A 25,284-nucleotide genomic window follows, 5' to 3' on the forward strand; every position below is an offset into this window, starting at 1 on the left:
ATTTTCACTGTGGATTTTACCCATTTCATCCGATGACTTGGCTGCACCAGTTTCAAAATGAGATTTGCAGTTTTTACTGTTGCAAATGTCACTATGGCATTTCCACTGCAGAAGCATAGCAGAAATCCCCTGTAGGAACATACCCAAATATTCCATCATTGGTTCTGTTACCACCAGATTAAAGGAATTATATTTCATCTTTACCGTGTATATTTTTTTTTCTTAAAGTTAGTGATGTAAATGTTTTTGAGATATTGTCATATATTGCTGAAATCCTCTGCAAACCACTTGATTGTTAACGAATAATAACACTTTTGTTATAACTTTTAAGACCCCCCAACAACTCATGTGTAAAAGAATACTATGTATATACTGTATATATGTATATATAGATATATGATCCACAAACTGATAGAGGTGAGAATTTGAAAATCCTAAAACAAAAACAATACTTACTTTACATCATTGACGTAGATTCCTGAGTGGTTTACATGAATGATTTGGTAACAAAGCTTTATGATAATAGATTCTATGTTACCATGCACACTGTCGATGTTACGTTTGATGAGTATATTAAAATCTTCGTTTGCCACATGACAATGTTTGGCAAAAATGTATGTGCAGTTTCCTTTACCATTATAAAAATACCCATCAAATGTTTTAATGTTTCCAATGCTCCAAGTACTGCAGACATTTTCATTATTGGGCAAAACTGCAAAAAGAAAACATCAGTTATTGTAATAAGTTTTAACATATTATGATAAAACAAACAAAAAATATGGTTATATTTTTAACATATTAATTATGTAACAAATGCAATTCACAACATGCTATATTGTATAGTGCATCAGCATGCACATCTGAAAAAATGTTCTGTTTTGTGAGGATTTGTTTGTGACAGTATGGTATAAGTAACACTAACTTAACCATATGGATTCTTATGAATGTGGAAAAACCAAGTCTAAGTATATAAGAAAACCTGGATCTGATAAAATGCCACTACATATGTATATAACGTATTTTTCGCTTTATAAAACGCACTTTTGTTCCCAAATTTTGGGGGAAAGTAGGGGGTGCATCTTATAATCCGAATATACGGGGTGTATATATATATATATATATATATCTACTAGAGTCCAGGGGAGGTGGGGGCAGCTCTGGAGTGCTGCTGGGGGCTGGTGAAAGCTGCAGGCAGGCAGCATTAGATCTCCTGCTCCCGCTCATATAATATGCACTGCCACTGTCCATCACTGGGGTGCTGAAACCGAACCGTGGTGATGGGCTAGGGCAGCGGCGCATATTATATCTGCCTGCGCCCCCCTTTGATGGCACATGCCCCCCTGTGTTTGATATGGCCCCCATGCTGCTGCCCATAGTAAAATAAAAAACTCTTTATTTATATCCTCCAGCGCTGATCTCCCGGTTTCTCCCTACTGCCGCTGTGATCATGCACGCAGAGATGATATCACTCTGCTGTTCCGATCACATGACCGGCACCGAGAACCAGGAAGTGCAGGGGCTCAGAAGAACGGAGGGAGACACGAGGGAGGACAGCGCTGGAGAAGGTAAGTAAAGAGTTTATTTTACTATGGGCAGCAGCATGAGGGCGATATCTAAAACAGGGGGATATGTGCCAACCATAGGGGGCCATGGACAGCACAGGGGGATGTGTGCCATTCATAGGGGGGCATATCTAACACAGGGGGAGATGTGCAATCCATAAGGGGCCATGGCCAGCACAGGGTGACGTGTGCCATCCATAGGGGGCCATGGGCAGCACAGGGGGACATGTGCCATCCATATGAGACCTGTGCCAGCTGTAGGAGATGTGTGCCATCTATAGGAGACCTGTCCCAGCTGTAGGGGATATGTGCCAGCAATAGGGGACGTGTTCCAGCACAGGGGGACGTGTGGCATAAATAGGGGACGTGTTCCATCAATCAGAGACATGTGCCAGCAATACGGGACGTGTGCCAGCAATAGGGGACGTGTGCCATCAATGGAGGATATGTAGCATCACTGGGGAACGTGTGCCAGCACAAGGGGGCTATATTCAAAATAAGGGGGCCATATGCAGATTAAGGGGGCTAATTTTAGGATTGGGGGCTATGAGGGACATATACCCTTTATGATTTGTTAGATGGACACTGGCATTATAAGACGGACCCCATTTATAATAAAAAAAAAAACTCTTTTCCTTCACCAAATTTGGGGGTGCATCTTATAGTCAGGTGTGTCTTATAAAGCAAAAAATACGGTATATATAAATTATATATATATATATATATATAGTAGCATTTTATCAGATCCTGGTTCTCTTGCCTTGTCTGTGTATGATTTGTTCCAGTTAAGATCGATGTGGGTCTCCTCAGGCTGGATTTGCAAAATCTGAGAGAGCGGGTAAAGGAGACAGAGCAGCGGATCTCCACGCTGGAGGACGACGCAAGAGCGACGCCGGGCAGACTATCCTATTTGGAAAGTGCGGCAAACAACTGGGCACAGAGGGCCGATGATCTGGAAAATCGCCTGCGTCGCAACAATTTAAGAATCCTAGGGATGCCGGAGAGAACAGAAGGGAGCGACCCATGTAAGTTCATGGAAACATGGCTCTCCGAAACTTTCCCTGATGCGACATTGTCAGCGGCCTTCGCCATAGAAAGAGCCCACCGGGTGCCGGCCAGACCTCCTCCTTCGGGAGCGCAGCCCAGACCCCTCCTGGCTCGACTGTTGAACAGCAGGGATAGAGACGCGATCCTTAGTGCGGCGAGACGCAAGAGCCCGATCTCACCTAACAACGCTTCCATATTGATCTTCCCTGACTTCTCTGCGTCTCTCCAGAAAACAAGGGCATCCTTCATCCACATGAAAAAACGCCTTAGAGAACACCAAATTGCCTACTCCATGATCTTCCCAGCTCGTCTCAGAGTGGTTCATCAAGAGCGCTCCCTTTTCTTCACCTCTCCTGCGGAAGCGGATGACTGGATCAGCTTACTGAAAAGGAAACGCTGATGCGCTGCAGATACGGGCGATGTCCGGAAGGTCATTGTTGTGCTGGCACCGCGGTCTTCTTGACCTACTTATTTCTTCTTCTCTGGAGTGAGGTCGGTAATGCGATTCTAATTCCTGGGACGTCGTGTCTGAAATCGCTGTTGTGATCGCTTTATGATCCACTGCTGGTATTCGGCATCCCTGGTTACTGAAGGCGCGAAATATTTTTTTTCTCCTCTTCTGTCATGTGAGTGGAGCGGGGCTCGGGATCGCTGTTGCGCCCGTTCCCTGATCTCCTGGTTCCGGATCGCTGACAAGCTGATGATCTTATCAGGATGCGCTGGTGCTTTTGTGGCCCTCCGGAAGCATGTGAGCTACTGGGTGCGATCATTATTGGCCTTCCATTGAGCCGGTTTCCTGGTCGGCCCCCTCGTGTCTGGTTAGCTGGAGGTCGCGTCTTTGGATGTGACATGGCCTGCGATCACTGCTAAGTTCAGTTTGAGTTCCAGATTACTTTGGTCGCAGGTGCGTCGCTTGTGAGACCGGACCGAGGTGAAGTCAGGCGGGACTTGGGCCAGACCGCTGTTGCGGCACCAAGAGCACTTTCAAGTGAACTCATGCCATCCTGTATCTCTCGATCCAATACGGGACTCCATTTTGGGTTCGCAACATTTGGCAACACACTTAAGTTCATAATGTTGATTTCTATTTTAGAGCTGTATTGAGTCTCTTAGGTTACCATGTATCATAGTATCTTATAACCTAAGGCTACCTACAAATATTCCCTTCATTTCCTTCGCACTTCCATCCCTTCTCTCCCCCTCCCCCCTTTGCTTAACCCCTCATCCCCCTCTTCCCCCCCTTAACCCCACTTGCCCCCTCATCCCCCTCCCCTCTTTAGGTCTCCCCTTGCTCTTCCCCAAAGCCTCCACCTTCATCCACCCCTCCCTCCCCCTCTCCCCCCCAGTTTCCTCCCATGTTCTCCCTCGCTACCTTTTCCCTTCCTCACATCTCTCGCATCTTCCCCCTTCCATACTTCTCCAATTTCTACATTCTCCCTTCCCCCTCCTTCTTCCCCCCCCCTTTTTTTTTTTTTTCTTTCTTTCTTTCTTTCTTTCTTTCTTTCTTTCTTTCTTTCTTTTCTCTCTCTCTTCTTCTCTCTCATCTCTCTTCTCCTCTCTCTCTTTCTCTCCTTCCCCTGCCCTCTTTATTTATTTCTTTCCTTCTCCCCCCTTCTTCTTTCCCTTATTTCTATACCCCTCTATTCTTGTTCCTTCTTTTATTTATGCATGTTGAAGGCTATGTAGCAGGGTAATTGACAAAATTCAAGTTATTGGACTGCAGGAGACGCTTAAGTCCTTGTTTGAGGACACCCCCGTACCAAGTACACTATCTAGCCACGTTGGTTCACCCTAGTCGTTGCTAGGGAAAATCTCTCCTGGTCACACTACTGGACCAGTTCTTGTCGGCTGCGTGAGTGCAGCCGATTGTTTGCATTCAAGGGTACGTTTACCCAAGTTCTACTGTAGGTTAAGTTTTTGACATTTTCCATTCAATCTAGCAAGTGGCATCTTTCAATGGCTTTAAGCTTGATGACATGGAATGTTCGGGGACTGGGCACATCCAGGAAAAGGGCGGCAGTATTCGCACATATCAAAAGATCCAAAGCTCAGATTGTATGTTTACAAGAGACCCACTTATTGTTGGAGACCACTAGAGTGCTTCAGAAGCCTTGGGTTCAATGATCAGCTCATTCTGTTCATTCCTCATATTCTAGGGGAGTATCAGTGCTAATCCACAAAACACTGCGTTGGGACCCAGGTAAGATTATAAAGGATAATGATGGGAGGTATGTGTTTATCCAGGCTCATATCGGTGGGGTAATGATAGTGATCCTAGCCATATACATCCCCCCTGCGACGGGAATCTCGATACTGTATGAGGCGGCTAAGTTTGCCTCACAATTCCCACAAGCTCTGGTGCTCTGCATGGGGGACTTTAACTTGATTAATAACCCAGGACTGGATAGATTCAGCAACCGACAGGTCCCGATCTCCCCTACGATGCAAACTAGACTGAGTGCATTCCTACAGGAGGTGGGATGGTGCGACATGTGGCGGTTTTATAACCCAGTACTGAGAGAATATACATGTTATACTCTGGGGAAAAATTCTCTATCTTGAATTGACTACATCTGTGGAAACAAAAGAGTCTGTGCTCATATACAATCGGTATGTCACTTGCCCAGATCAGTATCAGATCACTCCCCGGTATTTGTAGGCATTAAATGGGAGGGATGTAAATTACGTAAACTATCATGGAAAATTAACCCTTGGTGGCTTTCACTCTTTGGAACCAACGATAGGATTCCTGATCAAATCAGGGCATATACTGAGACGAACTCCGTGGAAGAGAATCACTCGGCCTATTGGGATGCACTTAAGGCGTATTTGAGGGGATGTTGTCACTCCTCTATCTCCTGTCTCAAGAAACAGGCGGCCAGAGAGGAGGAGGAATTGGCCACTCAAAATAGAATGCTAGAACATACTGTAGATTTACCTCGGACCCATCTGAGGAAAACAGATCTCAGTGGCTACAGGCTGGGAGGAAATATCTTCTGTACTTGCATGATAAGGCTAAGAGGCATGTCTTCTTCACAAACCAGGGGTATTTTGAGCAAGGGAACCAATCTAGTAGTTTACTAGCGTTCTTGGTGCACCAATCCAATAGTTCACCTGCGGTCCTTAAGATTAGAGACCCTAGTGGCGAACCAGTCACTTCCGTCAATGGCATTCTGGAGGTGTTCTTGGATTTCTATAGGAACCTATATGAATCCAGACTGACAGTGTCAAGGGAGGAGATCGCTGATTATCTACGAGGTCTGGAGTTTCCCAGATTGACTTCGGCCCAGAGATCGGCCTTGGATGAGCCCATTAGTATGGAGGAGATGGTAGAGGCAATGGGGGCCCTTAACAGGGGTAGGGCGTCCGGTCCGGACGGACTCCCAATTGAAATATTTGACAAATATCAGGGGGGGCTTGCTCCAGCCCTCCTGGAAACTGTTGAGGCTTCGTTCCGCAGGGAACGGTTGCCTGACTCTTTGTATGAGGCAACCATCGTTCTGCTGTTAAAACCAGATAAGGACCCATTGGACTGTGGCTCATACAGACCGATCTCTTTGTTGAACTCTGACTATAAAATTCTCACCAAAATACAAGCAACTAGACTCAACAAAGTAATCTCCTCCATAATACATGAAGACCAGTCTGGATTCATTCCGGGTAGGAGTACCTCGGATAACCTTAGGAGGGCGCAGGTGGTCTTACAGATGGGCACCAAGTTAGGGGAGGATTGGGCTCTGGTCTCATTGGATGCGGCCAAGGCCTTTGACTCTATAGAGTGGCCATACCTGCTGGAGGTGCTGCGGGCATTTGGTTTCGGCAACGAATTCATTAGATGGATTGAGATTATATATAAAGTACCATTTGCTAACATTCAGGTGGGTGGCGGGGTGTCGGAAATTTTTCCCTTGGGGAGGGGAACCAGACAGAGATGTCCCCTATCCCCTCTCCTGTTCGCCCTGGTCATGGAGCCGTTGGCGGTGCGCATTCGGGCGGACCCAATTTACCAAGGAGTGAAGCACCGTAAGGGAGATGAACGCTTGTCTCTATATGCAGACGACTTGTTATTGTTTGCATCTGATCCGGATTCCTCCATTCCTAGAGCTGTGGAACTAATTGACCGATTCGGGGAGTTCTCGGGTCTGTCAATAAACTGGTCAAAGTCGTACCTCCTCTTTCTGTCTCGGGACAGAGAGGAAATGGTTAACACCCACATATGTAGGGTTCCAGTGGTAGATCACTTCAAATACCTTGGGATTATACTGACAAGAAGTCCTTCGGAGATGATAGCAAGAAATATTGCCCCCCTGTTATCACACCTCGGGGAGAAATTTAATAGATAGAGCCAGCTCCCGCTTTCAGTGGCGGGAAGGATTAACCTCCTTAAAATGATAGTGCAACCAAAGTGTCTCTATATTACCCAGCATGTATTTGTGCAGATCCCCCGCTCCTTCTTTCGGACACTGGAATCCTTAATGATCACCTTTGTCTGGGGTGCTTCCAGATCGAAAGTCCAATTGACCAAATTACAGAGACCCAAAGACCTGGGGGATATGGCCCTTCCTGATCTTTATATATATTACCTGGCCGGACAATTGAAATATCTGGGTCAATGGACACTTCCTGGGGTGAGGGGTTCTCCGGAGGGATTCTTGGCAGACTTCACGGGTGTGGATCTCCTATGGCCACTGTTGACAGATCACAAGAGAGCCCCTGAGGGCCGTGTCCTCCCGATACACAAACTAGGGGCCAGGATTGGGAAAGAGGCTAAAGCCATATTCGGATTTCATGACATACCAATTGAGACCCCCTTATGGGATAACCTGGACCTTCCACACTTTTGTGGGTTGTCGGGGTTTGGTGAATGGAGGAATCGCGGAAAAGTCTCCCTGAGTTCAATTGTCCGTGATGGTGAACTCCGCCCTTTTGCGCAACTGCGGGCGGAATTCGATCTGCCGGAATCTCATGGGTTTCAGTATCTCTAGATCAGGCACGCCTTTCGGGCTCAGTTCTCTGGTCGTGGGGCTAGATTCTCTTCCTTCCCAATCATTGGAATTATCAGATCACAGGGCCCTGGCGGTCTTATTTCCAAACTATACTCCTCCCTCATTCGGGCCAAGGCCATGAACAGTCCTCTTTCTGTCCGGGAGAAGTGGAGTGCCAGGATTCCTGAAATTGATGATGTAGTGTGGGATGACATTGTCGAGTCCCACACTTTGGTCTCTCCCGCAATTAATAATAGACTGATCCAATTATATATAATACACCAGAGTTATATCACTCCCCAGAGACTGAAAAAGATGAATAAATTCGTGGGGGTGGGTTGTCCGAGATGTGGGAGAGACGATGCAGATTTCTGGCACATTATATGAGAATGCCGGGTCATTCTCTCCTATTGGGGTGAGGTTGTAGCGACTCTTTCCACCATACTTCAAAAAACGGTTACTATAAGCCCAATTCTGTGTTTATTCGGGGTGGTAGATGTACACTCCTGGTCCCAAGATGAGAATCTATTAATAAAAAAGGTCCTGTTTTTGGCCCGGAAGGGCATTATACTAAATTGGATGAGCACTCATCCCCCAACTAGAGCCTCTTGGATTGCATTGGTAAATGCTATAATTCCGTTAGAACAATTTGTATATAAGACGAGAGGTTCTTTACATAAATTTGACAAACTATGGGGTAGATGGTTGGGTTCGCCCTTGACCGGAGGATCACCCGGTTCCCTGACCGATAACCTACAGTCATTACTGTCTCAGTGATACTTGATATTACTCCAGTGATGGGGAAGGAGAAATATGTAATCCACGAGACTCTGTATTAGCAATGTGACGTGGTCCCTGACACTTGGGTTGTACATTCCTTGTCAATATGGGCTCTTTGCCCCAGGTTGGAGATGGCTCGTGAGCTGACACCTTTGAAATATCTACTGTACTAATGCCATGCTGAAAGTAATAGATGTTGACTTGATTGTTGATGCATTATCAATCTAGCTATTAACCAATTTACACATATTCCTATTGTACAAATTGCTGAATTGTCTTTTATTGTAATGATATACTTAACCTTCAATAAAACGAGTTTAAAATAAAAAATGCCTTAAAATATTCTCTACCTCTCTCTTTCTCTTTCTCTCTCTCTCTCTCTCTCTCTCTCTCTCATTATTGTGGCATTTGGCAAATATAAATAATTTTGGTTACTAATTGACCTAAAACAGGAAAGGCTTATTCTGATTTCATGTCAGATAGTGATAAAAACCTGCAGATGTGTCTTTTTAGATAGTGTATTACACTTCTGTTTTCAACTGTATAGCCATAAAATTCCGACGTCAACACTTTTAACTGCTTATGAAGCAGTCTTCCTATTAGTTATACCGATTGCATATTCAGCATTTCTTTTTGTTCAACTCATCTAAGTAATATAACTATGATTAAAGAATATTATGTTTTAACTGTAAGAGTTCTTTAGCAAACAGTGTTTTGGGGAAAAAAACTGACATGACTGGAAACAAATGTGATGTTTGGACTTAACACACCAAAATTCAGAACGATCATATGTCATTGCGAAAATGCTGTACAACAGTGTTATTTTGATCTGTATTGCAGATTAAACGTAACAATCCAAATCAAAAACCCCTAAAAAAAATCAGACGTTATCTGTGCACTGTCCATAATTTGCTATTTAATAGGTAGAAAAAGCTAAGAATTTTTGAAATTTCTTTTATTCACACGAGAAAAATGGTTGCAACTAAAGCCTGCTTTACACGTTGCAATTTCGCATACGATATCGTATGCGATTTGCAACGCCCCCATCGTATGTGCAGCACGTTCAATTTGTTGAACGTACCGCACAAACGATTAACCCCTGTCACACGCACTTACCCGTCCATACGACCTCGCTGTGGGCGGCGAACGTCCACTTCCTGGAGTGGGAGGGACGTTCGGCGTCACAGCGACGGCACGCGGCAGCCGGCCAATAGAAGCGGAGGGGCGGAGCTGAGCAGGACGTAAACATCCCGCCCACCTCCTTCCTTCCGCATTGCTGGCCTGGAGCCGCAGGACGCAGGTAAGATCTGTTCATCGTTCCCGGGATGTCACACACTGCGATGTGCGCTACCCCGGGTACGATGAACAATCTGACGTTCAATTCTAGAGAAATGAACGATGTGCGTGCGATGAACGTTTTACCGTTCAATCGCAATCGCACGTACCTGTCACACACTGCAATGTACCTTACGATGCCGGATGTGCGTCACTTACGACGTGACCCCTCCGACACATTGTAAGATACATTGCAGCGTGTAAAGCGGGCTTAAGAATGTAAAAACTGGCTCATGGAGGAAAAAAATTGATCCATTATATTGAAAAAATTACAGACCATTTTTCACATATGAGAAAAAAAAATAATGCGCAAAATTGACCTTAAGGTCTGGTGAGTAATCAGGACTTTTATATATATATATATATATATATATATATATATATATATATATATATATATATATATATATATATATAATTTTTTATTATTTTTCTTTTTTAATTGCTTGCATAAAAATAGATGGGCAAGACAATTTTTTTGTGTTTATTGGGTTTGGTTTCTGCATTCAGCTGGTGTTTTCACAATGGAAGGTAATTTCATAATTCCGTAATCCCTATAAATTGTCTTTTTGAATACTTTTATTAGAATATTAGTTGAAGTTGCACCTAAAAGAGCTGATAATAGACCTTGAGGCTGATTTAAGGCTTATCTGATGAATTTACTTTCCCATTCTGTAGCTCATCACTGCAGAAGAACATGTACAGTAGAACTAAATGGACTTATGTCTATTAAAACACATTAATTCCTTACTATTGACAGAGGGTACAGCTAATAGTTTTGTTTAATATCAGGCCCGTTCATAATTTTCAAATTGCTTTAAGATATCTACAGTACCATACCAAAATCATACTCGATGTTTCTGGCACTATATGACGAATGGTCCACTTCGGGTATTTCAGCCTGATAACATTGATGATGATTTCCAAGAACTGTGAAAGAAACAAGAGTTTTCCATATTAATAATACAACCATGACCTTTCTCGTTGCATTTTTGTAGTACTAGTAAACACACAGAGATGAAATAAAGCATTCTGCTATACTATAATAATAATATTTATATAGAGCAATGAATCCCACAGCGCTTTACATACATTGGCATCACTGTCCCAATTGGGGCTCACAATCTAGAGTCCCTATCGGTATGTTTTTGGAGTGTGGGAGGAAACCTTACGGGCACTTTGCACACTACGACATCGCAGGTGCGATGTCGGAGGGGTCATGTCGAAAGTGACGCACTTCCGGCATCGCACTCGACATCGTAGTGTGTAAATCCTAGATGATACGATTAACGAGCGCAAAATCGTCATAATCGCATCATTGGTGTAGTGTCTGGGAATGCCATAATTACGCTGCTGCGACAGTACGATGTTGTTCCTCGTTCCTGCGGCAGCACACATCGCTGTGCATGAAGCCGCAGGAGCGAGGAACATCTCCTACCTGCATCCTGCAGCTCACGCCAGCCATGCGGAAGGACAGAGGTGGGCGGGATGTTTACGTCCCGCTCATCTCCGCCCCTCCGCTTCAATTGGCCGCCTGCCGTGTGACGTCGCTATGACGCCGCACAACCCGCCCCCTTAATAAGGAGGCGGGTCGCCGGCCAGATCGACGTCGCAAGGCAGGTGAGTCCATGTGAAGCTGCCGTAGTGATAATGTTCCCTACGGCTGCTATCACAAGATATCGCTGCTGCGACGGGGGCAGGGACTATCGTGCTCGGCATCGCAAGCATCAGCTTGCGATGTCGTTGTGTGCAAAGTGCCCCTTAGAATCTTCAGGAAACCCATGGGAAAACAAGGAGAACATACAAACTCATTGCAGATGTTGTCCTTGGTGGGATGTGATCCTAGGACCCCAGCACTGCAAGACTGCAGTGCTAACCACTGAGCCACCGTGCCGCCCCTTGGTATTTTTCACCAGGTGCATTAGTTTTAGCAATACTACCTTTTTGTGACAAAAACTGATGCATGTAGCTCCTTCCAGAACTCCTTCTAGCTGGTGACGTAAACCCTATGCAATGGCATGCAACAGTTTATACTTTTGTGTTAAATCTCTTTATTGGGACATAATGCAATGGAAAGTAAATAAAATAAAAGTGAGCACAGAGCAACACATACAGTACTTAGACAAGGGCATTACAGAAAGCATAAATCCAGAAAAGAAGTAATTATGTACAAAACGATCAACATAAAGAAAATGTCAGCAGGTTTTATCCTATTTAGGCCGGAGTTCCCCTTTGCATATTACTCTCGTGAGTCTCACATCAGTATGACCTGGCACGGAGCACACTCTCCTGACAGGAGCGGGCCGGCTGCATGGATTTCCATGCAGCTGAGGCGCTCATATACGTAGTGTCAGGCCGTGCCGGGTGATACCGATGCAAGACTCACGCGAGTCATACGCAAGTGGAATGCGGCCTTAGGCCGGTGTCATACTTGCGAGTGCCTCACTTATATCTCGCGTGAGTCACCCGGCACGGACTCATACTCTCCTCACAGGAGCGGGTCGGTTGCATGCATCTCTATGAAGCTGAGACGCTCCTGTGAGGAGAGTGTGAGTCTGTGCCGAATGATACACCGCAAGAGTTGCGCGAGATACACGCGAGGCACTCAAAAATGTAACACCGGCCTTATTCTGAGAGCAGCATAATATAGGGCATATATATATATATATATATATATATATATATATATATATATATATATATATATATAATATAGCTCAATTACAGGGATGTGTCACCTACTACAATGTGTGTTATAGTTTCAATGCAATAAAAAAATCTGGCAAAATTTTGCCTTAATGTCCATACATATTTTTCCCATTTTATTTATTCAACAGTATCCATTAGCCATCATTTCTTTTTAAATTTATTAATCAATATAGCTCCATGAGCATTTTTTTTTTTATTTCTAACTTTTATCATTTTAGGGTACAGCTTAATACCTGATATTTATTAAAACTTTGTAGGGAAACACAGAAATAAAGCTTTACTGTTTTTTAACATTTTACATTTTTAGATATTTTTATGTGCTACACAAATAAATTAGCTTTAATTCCATGGGTCAGTATGATTATGGCGATACCAAGTTTATATATATTTTTTTTTATGTTTTATTACTTTTGTAAAATAATTATACTGTTTGAAAAAAATATTTCTCTGATTGTAAAATCTTAGAGTCATATATTTCCATTTTACCATCAACAGAGCTGTAGAAGGGCTTATTTCTGCACAATAAGATATAGTCTTCATTTTAGGGTAAATTAGACTTTTTATCAGTTTTTTTTTATTTAATTCTTGGGAGATGAAACTTAAATGAACAAAGAAAACCTTAGCAATTCTGGATTTTATTTAAATTGCATTCACATCAGAAAAAAATGTACATTAGTTTTATTCTGTGGATTTATACAGTTTATTAATGTCATTTTTATGTTTTTATTTTTTTGCAGCAAAAATCACTCTTGAATCTTGAATATGATTTTTTTTGGTGGGTGGGTTGACCTAATATAAGACCCATAACTTTTTCTTTTTTTTTTTTTTTTTTTTTTAAAAAAGCAGATCTTTATGGGGGCTTTTTTTGCAGGCCCCATTGTGGTACATACAACTTTGTGGTTAGTTTGAATACACTCTTTATTGTTGGATGGATGAACAAAAAATAGCAATTGTGATTTTGATTTTTGTATTTCTATTTTTCGTGTTCACAGTATGAGATAATTCACTATATTCTTCTATAGTATTACTTTTGTACAAGAAAATCAATTATTGAAAAATATAATTTTTTTCCGCTGTCGTAATATAAGAGCTATAACGTTTTTATTTTTCTGGTTATGGAGTTGTATCTGTAACGATCTATAGTATCAGAAAGCACTATTTTGGGATACATTTTTTTATCACTTTTTAGTTTATAATTTTGTGACACAGTGAACAAAAAATACCAATGTTGCAGAATTTTATATATGAGTATAATTATATATATATCTATATATCTATATAGCTATATATATATATATATATATATATTTACAAAATATAAAAGCAACACTTTTGTTTTTGCTCCTATTTTTCATTAGAGCTGAACTCTAAAACTTTTTCTCTGTGCACAAAAGGGCATTTTGTCTCAAATATTGGTCACAAATTTGACAAAATCTGGGTTAGTGAGCACTTCTCCTTTGTCGAGATAATCCAACAACTTTATAGGTGTGACATATCAATATTCTTGATAGACAACATCATTATTGCACAGGTGCGCCTTTGGCTGGCCACAATAAGAAGCCATTCTAAAATGTGCAGTTTTACAATATTGGGGGGGCTGGGTACGTCAGTAAACCAGTCAGCTGATCAGGTTGGTGATTGTTGCCTGTGGGCTGTTGGTCCACTCCTCTTCAATGGCTGCAAAGTTGCTGAATTTTGACAGGATCTTGAACATGCTGTCCTATATGCCAATGAAGAGCATCCCAATCAACGGAGTATGCTGCCATTCAAGAACTGGGATGTTTTCAGCTTCCAGGTATTGTGTACAAATTCTTGCAACATGGGGTCATGCATTATCATACTGCAACATGAGGTGATAGTGGTGGATACCTGTGTTCTTTCTCCATAACATATGTCTGCCCATACCATAACTCCACCGCCACCATGGGCCACTCAATTCACAACGCTGACATCAGCAAACCTCTCACTCACACAATGCTATATCCACAGTCTGCCATCTGCCCTTTAGGCCCGTTTCACACGTCAGTGAAAAACACTGACGTTTTTCACTGGCGTGTAAAACACGCACATGTCCCTCCGTGTGCCGTGAATTACGGCACACGTGGGTTGTCTAAGTGCAATCCGGGCTCCGTTCTCCGTGGCCCGTGATTGCACTTAGAAATCAACTCACCTGTGCGCGTTCCCGCTCTCCATGGTGCTGAACGCTCCCGCAGTGCAGCATCCGGCCGGCGCTGACCCCCGCAGCAGCTGCTTCCGGGTCGGCTGTGTCGCGCATCATAAATATGCGCGACAGTAATGAGCCGGCTCAGAAGCAGCAGACTGCACGGGCTGCAGAGAGCGCGGCTGAAGCCGGGTGAGTAAAAATGATTTTTATTTTAAAAGCACGTTTTTTTCTGGCACGTGTTTCACGGATCACACCACTGCGTGGTCCGTGGGACATCAGTGATGCCAGAAAAAAATGGATATGTCTCCGTGCGGCAATCACGCACACGCGTGAACGTTGCACGGAGACATGGTCAGTGAAACATCACTGATGTGTGAGCAGACCCATTGATTATAATCAGTAATAATAGTCAGTGATTCTGGTACGTTTAAAAAAAAGCACAAACGTACCAGAATCACTGACGTGTGAAAGGGGCCTAACAGTGAGACCCAAGATTCATCCATGAAGAGAAACCTCACTATTGTGCCAGATGCCATCAAATGTGAGCATTTGCCCACTCAAGTCGGTTACGACAACAAACTGCAGTCAGCCGGAGACTCTGATGAGGACACCAGTTGGATGTACTGCCTAATTCTCTGAAACACCTTTGGAGACGGCTTATGGTAGAGAAATTAACATTTAATTCATAGGCAACAGCTCTGGTGGACATTCCTGCAACCAATATGCCAACTGCATGCTCCCTTAAAACTTGTGACATCTGTGGTATTGTGCAGTGTGATAAAACTGCACATTTTAGAGTGGCCTTTTATTGTGGCCAGCCTAAAGGTCCAGTCACACTAAGCAACTTACCAGCGATCCCAACAACGATAGGGATCGCTGGTAAGTTGCTAGGAGGTTGCTGGTGAGATGTCACACTGCGATGCTCCAGCGATCCCACCAGCAACCTGACCTGGCAGGGATCGCTGGAGCGTGGCTACACGAGTTGCTGGTGAGCTCACCAGCAACCAGTGACCAGCCCCCAGTCTCCTAGTTACAGCCCACATCGGGTTAATTAACCCGATGTGTGCTGCAGCTAAATGTGCACAGAGCAGGGAGCAGCGCACAATGCTTAGCGCTGGCTCCTTGCTCTCCTAGTTACAGCACACATCGGGTTAATTACCTGATGCGTGCTGCAGCTACATGTGCACAGAGCAGGGAGCAGCGCACACTACTTAGTGCTGGCTCCTTGCTCTCCTAGTTACAGCACACATCGGGTTAATTAACCTGATGTGTGCTGCAGCTAAATGTGCACAGAGCAGGAGCCGGCACTGACAGTGAGAGCGGAGGAGGCTGGTAACAAAGGTAAATATCGGGTAACCTAGGACAGGGCTTCTTGGTTACCCGATGTTTACTGTGGTTACCAGCCTCCGCAGAAGCCGGCTCCCTGCTCACTGCACATTAGTTGTTGCTGTCTCGCTGTCACACACAGCGATCTGTGCTTCACAGCAGGACAGCAACAACTAAAAAATGGCCCAGGGCATTCAGCAACAACCAACGACCTCACAGCAGGGGCCAGGTTGTTGCTGGATGTCACACACAGCAACATCGCTAGCAACGTCACAAAAGTTGTTCGTTACCAGCGATGTTGCTTAGTGTGACGGGGCCTTAGGGCACACCTGTCCAATAATCATGCTGTCTAATCAGCATCTTGATTTCCCACAATTGTGAGGTGGACGGATTATCTTGGCAAAGGACAAGTGCTCATTAAGGCTACTTTCACACATCCGGTTTGAGCCCTGCGGCTCAATCCGGCTGTGAAAACTATGCAAAGGATGTGGCGAAAACACGGCATCCTTTGCATACGTTTTTACATGCGGCCCGTCCGGTTTTTTCCGGTTGCGGCATGCTACTGAGCATGCGCAGTGGAAAAAACCGCATGCGGCGACCGGATGCGTTTTTTTCCGCATCGCGCCGCATCCGGCCTCCATAGGTATGCATTGAAAAATGCGCCGCAGCGGCCGGATGCGGCGCGATGCTGTGTTTTTTGCCGGAGCAAAAAACGTTGCAGGGGACGTTCGATCCGGCCGCCGCATAGGCTAAATCTGCCGCATGCGGCCAAAACCGGACCGAACGCAAGAACCTGCGGCACAATACGGCACTAATGTAAGTCTATGCAAAAAAAAACCGCCACCGGCGTTACAAAAGCCGGTGGCGGTTTTTCTGCAGAACGCCGTATTGTGCCGCAGAGCAAAAATCCGGATGTGTGAAAGCACCCTAACACAGATTTAGGCCCCCTTCACACGCACGTGTCTCCGGTACGTGCTAGGTCCGTGCCCGCATGTACCGGAGACAAGGGCACACGTAAACCCATTAAAACCAATGGGTTTATGTGCACGCACGTGTGCAGCCACTGGCCCGTGCCTCAGTGTGGAGCAGATGTGTGCCCATGTGCTCCACACGGATGCATGTCCGTTTTTCTCCGGCAGAACGGGTGTCACGCGGCCCGCACACGTACCAGATGGATATAGTGTGGATGCGGGCCCACGTGACACGCGCCGGAGAAACACACGTGTCATTTTAAAAATAAAAAAACACAAACTCACCTCCACTGCCCCTGCAGTCTCTGCCGCGGCTGTCCCCTGCATCCGTCCCCCAGTGAATTTGAACAACGCATCTTCTTCACTAGGGGCTGGAAGCAGCGTCAGCGGGGCGTGGCCTGTGCTGGACACTGTCAATCAGCACCACAGACAGCTCCGGAACAAACAGGTAAGGCGGGGCTTTTCGTTCTCTGTGCGTTATTACGTATAACACACGGAGAACACGAATGTGCCACAATCACGGCACACGGGGACCAAACCACCCCTTTAACAGGTACGTGAAAAAACGGTTCGTTTTTTACACGTGCGTGTGAAGGGGAACTTACCTAAATTTGTGTACAATATTTGAGAGATAAAGGCATTTCATGTACATAGAAAAAACCTTAGATCTTTGAGTTCATCTCATGAAAAATTGGATCAAGAACAAAAGTGTTGTATCTAATAATATATCGTATTGCTTACATAGCGCAGTGCATTTATCTTAACCTGTCAGTGGCGTATAGACATAGTGCTTATTAGATCCGGTCACTGGCCGGATCTAATAGCCTTTGTTCTATATTCTCGCATATTTCAGGATCATATTGTGGGGCCTGATAGAGTGACAGAGCGAGCACACTCTTTTAGACAAACTCTTTACAAGCTGAATATAAGGGTTCGGTTACACTAACATATAACACAGCCGAGTGATATCTGATGTTTTATCGCATAGCACTCCCTCCAATGTATGGGACAATGCCAAGAAATGTATTTTTTCTCATGCCAATTTAGCATGAGAAAAAGTCCACAACATGCTGCAATTTGCAGCATACAGTTAGGTCCAGAAATATTTGGACAGTGACACAAGTTTTGTTATTTTAGCTGTTTACAAAAACATGTTCAGAAATACAATTATATATATAATATGGGCTGAAAGTGCACACTCCCAGCTGCAATATGAGAGTTTTCACATCCAAATCGGAGAAAGGGTTTAGGAATCATAGCTCTGTAATGCATAGCCTCCTCTTTTTCAAGGGACCAAAAGTAATTGGACAAGGGACTCTAAGGGCTGCAATTAACTCTGAAGGCGTCTCCCTCGTTAACCTGTAATCAATGAAGTAGTTAAAAGGTCTGGGGTTGATTACAGGTGTGTGGTTTTGCATTTGGAAGCTGTTGCTGTGACCAGACAACATGCGGTCTAAGGAACTCTCAATTGAGGTGAAGCAGAACATCCTGAGGCTGAAAAAAAAGAAAAAATCCATCAGAGAGATAGCAGACATGCTTGGAGTAGCAAAATCAACAGTCGGGTACATTCTGAGAAAAAAGGAATTGACTGGTGAGCTTGGGAACTCAAAAAGGCCTGGGCGTCCACGGATGACAACAGTGGTGGATGATCGCCGCATACTTTCTTTGGTGAAGAAGAACCCGTTCACAACATCAACTGAAGTCCAGAACACTCTCAGTGAAGTAGGTGTATCTGTCTCTAAGTCAACAGTAAAGAGAAGACTCCATGAAAGTAAATACAAAGGGTTCACATCTAGATGCAAACCATTCATCAATTCCAAGAATAGACAGGCCAGAGTTAAATTTGCTGAAAAACACCTCATGAAGCCAGCTCAGTTCTGGAAAAGTATTCTATGGACAGATGAGACAAAGATCAACCTGTACCAGAATGATGGGAAGAAAAAAGTTTGGAGAAGAAAGGGAACGGCACATGATCCAAGGCACAACACATCCTTTGTAAAACATGGTGGAGGCAACGTGATGGCATGGGCATGCATGGCTTTCAATGGCACTGAGTCACTTGTGTTTATTGATGACATAACAGCAGACAAGAGTAGCCGGATGAATTCTGAAGTGTACCGGGATATACTTTCAGCCCAGATTCAGCCAAATGCCGCAAAGTTGATCGGACGGCGCTTCATAGTACAGATGGACAATGACCCCAAGCATACAGCCAAAGTTACCCAGGAGTTCATGAGTGCAAAAAGTGGAACATTCTGCAATGGCCAAGTCAATCACCAGATCTTAACCCAATTGAGCATGCATTTCACTTGCTCAAATCCAGACTTAAGACGGAAAGACCCACAAACAAGCAAGACCTGAAGGCTGCGGCTGTAAAGGCCTGGCAAAGCATTAAGAAGGAGGAAACCCAGCGTTTGGTGATGTCCATGGGTTCCAGACTTAAGGCAGTGATTGCCGCCAAAGGATTCGCAACAAAATATTGAAAATAAAAATATTTTATTTGGGTTTGGTTTATTTGTCCAATTACTTTTGACCTCCTAAAATGTGGAGTGTTTGTAAAGAAATCTGTACAATTCCTACAATTTCTATCAGATATTTTTGTTCAAACCTTCAAATTAAACGTTACAATCTGCACTTGAATTCTGTTGTAGAGGTTTCATTTCAAATCCAATGTGGTGGCATGCAGAGCCCAACTCGCGAAAATTGTGTCACTGTCCAAATATTTCTGGACCTAACTGTATATAGGATTATGCGCACCCATATACATCTATGGGTGCGTGTAAAATATCAGAATTAAGAAAATGGAGAAATTGGGGTGGCGCACTGGCACAGTGGTTAGCACTGCAGTCTTGCAACGCTGGGGTTCCTGCAGATGGTGTTCTTGGTGGGATTTGGACTTAGGACCCCAGCGTTGCAAGACTGCAGTGCTAACCAATGAGCCACTGTGCCACCCCAATTTCTCCATGTTCTCCATTTTCTTAGTTCTGATAGTTTACACACACCCATAGACTCCAAATTTTCGGGAAAGGGTAATACTCAATCTCTTCATAGAGACTATACTAGCAACAGCAGATTTCGCCAACTCACTCCCATTCAATACAGCTGTCGTAAAGCATATACAATGGAAGGCAAGAGCTGTGGAGAAGCGCAATAGGGTTTACCAAAATAACAATTGGGTAGGTAATAGTGAAAAAACTCACCTACAGAGGTTGTGCCAGCGACAACCCCTATATCAACAGATTATATAGACGAACAGCTGCAGCCCCGAGAGGAGTATAGTAGAAGTAGAGGAAGAACCAGTCGCGCTATCACCACATTGGAAACTATTGTTAATTTATGTCTTTATTCTTTATGCACAGGTCAACGCGTTTTTGCCTGTCGTCCTGATGAAGGGGGCTGGGACCCCTGAAACGCGTTGACCTGTGCATAAAGAATAAAGACATAAATTATCAATACTTTCCGATGTGGTGATAGCGTGGTTGAATACCCGGTCCTTCCTCTACTTCTACTGTAAAGCATCTACAAAAACAGACAAGAAGGACATCTACGTCTACAATATGGCAGCCTACAGGGAGATTTTGAAAAAATATATATGAATAGTTAAAGCCAGGGTGGCCAACTGTCCATAAATTTCTGTCCAATCAGTAAAAATAGGGAGTTCTTGAACACAGTAAAAAAAAAAAAATAAAATGGATGCCTCTGCAAGTTGTATCATGATTTTACAGCTCACAGTAAATGTGATGTCAGTAGGTCAGTATATCATATATAATCATTATTTTTCAATAAGCCCTTTAAAAAATGTTGGCTATGTTGTCCACAAACAAATCCAAATCAATCGGGTTGACAAACTTGGGTACAATATTAAAAAAAATTGCTAGATTTGAACTTATGAAGTGTGACACCAAAAATGTCCTTTCTTTTCAGTCACAGAAATAATCCCTATATACAGTATTTGCCATTAATAAATTAACAGCTAAATGTAAGTATGCAGCATTTCAGAAATTGCATTTAAAAAAAACTGTCACCGGAAAAATAATTGGATAGATTTTGCTCTGGTTTTATTCCCCTTGCTCCCCTGACTACTCAGATTTTGTTTAATTCACATTTTCCATATGGTTACAGAACTATGGGACCTCTTTATTTAGTGCTAATTTTCATGGTCTTTACTAAGGGGGTGTGGTTTACAAGATCCTCTGGGGCGTGTCTTTAGGCTATTCGGTATAATTACCCTGTGAGCCATACCCTCTTGAAAAAGTCCATATTTAGTAGCACTAAAAAAAGACTTACTGTATTTTTCGGATTAGAAGACACATTTTCCTCCCAAAAATTTGGGAGGAAAATGGGGGGTACATCTTATAATACGAATGTAGCTTACCGGGGGTAGTGGAGAGGGGTCACAGGAGACAGGGGACATGCTGTGGGCCACAAGTGCTGTGCTGCAGGCTTACTGCTGGCGTCAGGCTGTGCTGCGACTGTGCTGCGAGCGGTGCTGGGTACTGTGCTGCGGGTGGTGCTGTAAGGTATGCTGCAGACAATGCTGGGTGTTGTGCTGGGCTATGCTGTTGGCAGTGATGCTGGGGCAGCTATTCTGAAAATGTCAGTGGTTCGGTCTTCAAATAATGGTCGTCGCGTGTGAAGATGGAGTTCTCAGCTAAAGATCTCATCTATGCACGCGCCTCCCATGGATTCCCTGCAGCATATTTAAGGAAAATGGCGCCCGGAGGTGGCACATGCACAGATCAGATCTCAGCTTGACATTGAGCTGAGAACTCGATCTGCACAAGTGCCGACTCCGGGCGCCATTTCTATGAAACCCACATCTCCAACAGCTTCTGGATGCTCCTTATGCCTCACAGCGCCGTGAGCATGTGGGACACCCCCTGTACCACCGCCCTGCTCTACCACCGCCCCTGCCTCCTGTGACCCTACTACACCACCACTGTCGCCCCCCTCCAGTAAGACAGCAACGGATTACAAGACAGACCCCATTTTTTTCCCTTTTATTTCTCTAAGTTTGGGGTGCGTCTTATAATCAGGTGCATCTTATAAAATAAAAAGTACAGTATATCTCTGGAACTTTTTCACTAATTTAAAAAATCTAAATACTCAGAGGAACAGTGGAAATAAAATAAGGGCAAAAACTGGACACTTTTTGCCTGGTGACAAGTCCTCTAAAAATGTAATACAAGTAGAGTGGCATTTGCCTATTACTAAGACCGCTATTGGTTTTAATTATACCATCTCTTTCTGATACATCTGTACATGTTACTCGTTATTGATTCTACTATTATATGTAGGTAAACATAAAAAAAAATAATGTAGATCTAAAATTTGTATCTATATTATATGTGCAGTGTAATTCTAAGATGGTATATTCCACAAATGTTATCTCTCTTTAATGTGTGTAGTCTCGGATGTACAATACTAGCAAATTCTGTTAAAGGCCTCTTTCACACGTCCGTGCCTCCGGTATGTGTATGGTCAGTTTTCTCACATACCGGAGACACGGGCACACGTAGACCCATTAAAATCAATGGGTCTGCGTTCACGTGCGTATTCTGCCATGGACTGTGTGTACGTGTGGAGCATATGTGTGCCCGTGTGCTCCACATGGAGACATGTCCCCGTTTTCTCCGGCATCACGGGTGTCACACAGAATGCAAACGGGTCACATGTAACACAAATGGACCACACGAATGTGTTCCATGTGACACGCACTGGAGAAAACACATGTATCTGTGAGGAAAAAAAACAAACTTTACTCACCTTCTCCAGCCCTGCAGTTTCTGCCGCTGCTGCCACTTGCTTCCGACCTCCGCTCATTATGCTCATTGAATATTCACTTCACTACGGCCGGAAGCGGCAGCAGCGGGGAGTCGCCAGGACCGGAGACCAAAGATCAGCACCACGAACAGCAAAGCCAGAGACAGGTGAGTAGAAAGTTTCCGTTCTCCATGTTTTATCACAGATAACACATGGAGAACACATGTGAGCCATAAACATGGCTCACGGAGGGCAAAACGTACCTTTAACACGTCCGTGCAAAACATGCGTGGTTTATCACGGGCGTGTGAAAGAGGCCTAAAGGGAATCTGTCAGCAGATTTTTACCATCTTATCTGAGAGCAGCATGTTGTAGGCAAAGAGATCCTGAATCCAACTATCTGTCACTTAGATTACTGGGTGCAGCTGGTTCTGACACAATCAGATTTTTTAGATTTAGACATGTAGCTGAACCCAGAGAACTGTCCTGTCCACACCAAGCTCTCTATAGACATTGTACATAGACAGAAAGGTCTCAATCAGAGGAGGGGGCATGCCAGCCTGCTGTGCGAGTGACATTGTAGTCCAAGAAATGATAAGTCCTGCTGCTTAAACAAACATAGCAAATAAAAACCAGACTGGACTGTGACAAGACAGGTGTCCCTGAATTTCCTGTTTAAACCCTTGCAGCATGCTGGTTTCACATTACATAGCAAAAACTTATTGTCAGATTCCCTTTAAAGCACTTATTTTGTTAACCTAACCTTGATTACTACCACTCACAGTGACCAGTATTTCTATTACTAGTACTACTACTACTACTGCTACTACTACTACTAGTAATAATAATAATAATAATAATAATAAATAGAAAAAAATCACGGAAAACTTAGACATTACAGAACAGTTTTGAGCTGACTACATTTCATTTGGATAGAAAATCAAAATGTTAACCCTTGCCTGGTACCATGAGGTCAATGTGACCCTATGCAGATTGGTGCAACTAGTGATTTTTTTTTCATGGTACCAGACAAGGGTTAATGATACTTTCTAAATGACCATAGTAAGCGACTAAAAAGTGAACAAAATGAATGCTAGTGAATGAAACATGGGTATTCTAATAGTCTGTAAAATATAAGCCTGCACAAATTTGCCCATGAAAGACCCGAAATTAACAATTCTAAGGAAAGATACAATTATGTACCTATTATGTGACTTCACATTGGATCATTAGTTCTCTACTATTATGCTGTGGAATACTAAAACATTATTGCCTGTCAATAATAATCTAACATGACCCAATCCTATTAGGGATAAAGCCACAACAGCTTGGGGTCCTATATTAAGACCCTACAACCTATTAGCTCAATGTGATCATGTCACAGGTCACTAGTGTTTGACGGAAGGAACCACTTCCCTCTGTATAACCACATAGGGGTCATGGTCACAATAAACTGTGGCATTTAAGATTGGACTTTTAGTTGCTATTAGTTGTATATTACAGCCGGGATGTGCTATGGCTGGTGTAGGCTCTGGTCTTGGTCTTTTGCCATCTACTAGACGTTGTTGTGTGTCTATTTGCCATAATTCACCACTAAACTGGATATATAATTTAGTCCCGTTATAGGAAGAGGTTAAATGTTATCAAGTCTTGTTGCATTTTGTGTTATGAAGTCATCACAGTAATGTGAACCATGCCATAGACATTGTTGAACAGGTATTAAGTCTGTGGAGGAAACTCATAAAATTAGGAAACCCCTTTGCATAAATCGATTGATATTGAAAATGATAAATAAGCACAAAATCTATGAGGCAGCTAATATTACTTACCAACATTGATAAAAGCTGCTATGATGAGAACAATCCATATTTGCTTGGTCCCTTCCATCCTTTCTATTGTGGTCTCCTTATCCCCAGCTGGACTGCTGAGGAAGAACACAGTTCTTCTTTGGAGCAGTCTTTTATGGCTGTAATGGTGGGTGGATCCTCCTTGTGCCATGGAACCAGTCCAAGTTTAGAATGTAGCTTGGGCTTTAGTTGTCCATTTTCTCTCTGATACACCTAATCTTCATGGTTGAGTGTATTGTATCTTGTTTTTCAGATCTTTTAACACTGATGGTATAACTCTAATGTCATTTGCCATGAAGTGTTTATGTAAAACTTTCTTAAAATGCGAGCGAGATGAAATTACAGCCATACACAACATATTTTCTTTAAAATATTGCCGCTTTTGCTTCTTTTTCGACTTTGTACTATTATTTTTTGCAACATCCACTGCCAAGTCAGTGATGCGTGAACTGTAAGGAACAAACTCAACACTTGTCATTCATTGTGTCTGTGCTATTGAGATTTTATAATTCAAATCTCGTTGGATTAAAGGGAATTTGTCACTGATTTCTAGATTGTTACTAAGATCTTCATGATAATATGGCACACTGATTACTATTGTTTCAGCTTGTAAGAGGAAATATGCTCTTACACAAAAATAATGATGCGGTTACAAATTAACAGAATAACTTAATTTTTCAAAATTCAGAAGCACGACTAATACTACGGTAAGAGACCTCACCTCCACCAGAGGTTCCACCAGGATAGTTTAAGCTAAATTAAACATCGACGAAGTGTTCTGCTTTCTCTCCGAAG

At 43.4% G+C, this 25,284-nt stretch overlaps 1 protein-coding gene across 1 annotated transcript in view; it reads right to left on the reverse strand.

Moving 5' to 3' along the window:
- The window catches only part of LOC142254348 (mucin-2-like), a 156,295-nt gene extending 131,655 nt beyond the window's left edge, over nt 1–24,640 (reverse strand). Inside the window, exons 1-3 of the mRNA XM_075325394.1 lie at nt 24,472–24,640; nt 10,550–10,639; nt 457–712 (exon numbers count right to left, since the gene is read on the reverse strand). Of these exons, the coding sequence (XP_075181509.1) occupies nt 457–712; nt 10,550–10,639; nt 24,472–24,640 (515 nt within the window). The remainder of the gene's footprint in view (nt 1–456; nt 713–10,549; nt 10,640–24,471) is intronic.
- Between the last annotated feature and the right edge of the window lie 644 nt (nt 24,641–25,284).

The sequence above is a fragment of the Anomaloglossus baeobatrachus genome, chromosome 10 (genome assembly GCF_048569485.1).
Source record: "Anomaloglossus baeobatrachus isolate aAnoBae1 chromosome 10, aAnoBae1.hap1, whole genome shotgun sequence".
In the NCBI taxonomy this organism is placed as follows: Eukaryota; Metazoa; Chordata; class Amphibia; order Anura; family Aromobatidae; genus Anomaloglossus; species Anomaloglossus baeobatrachus.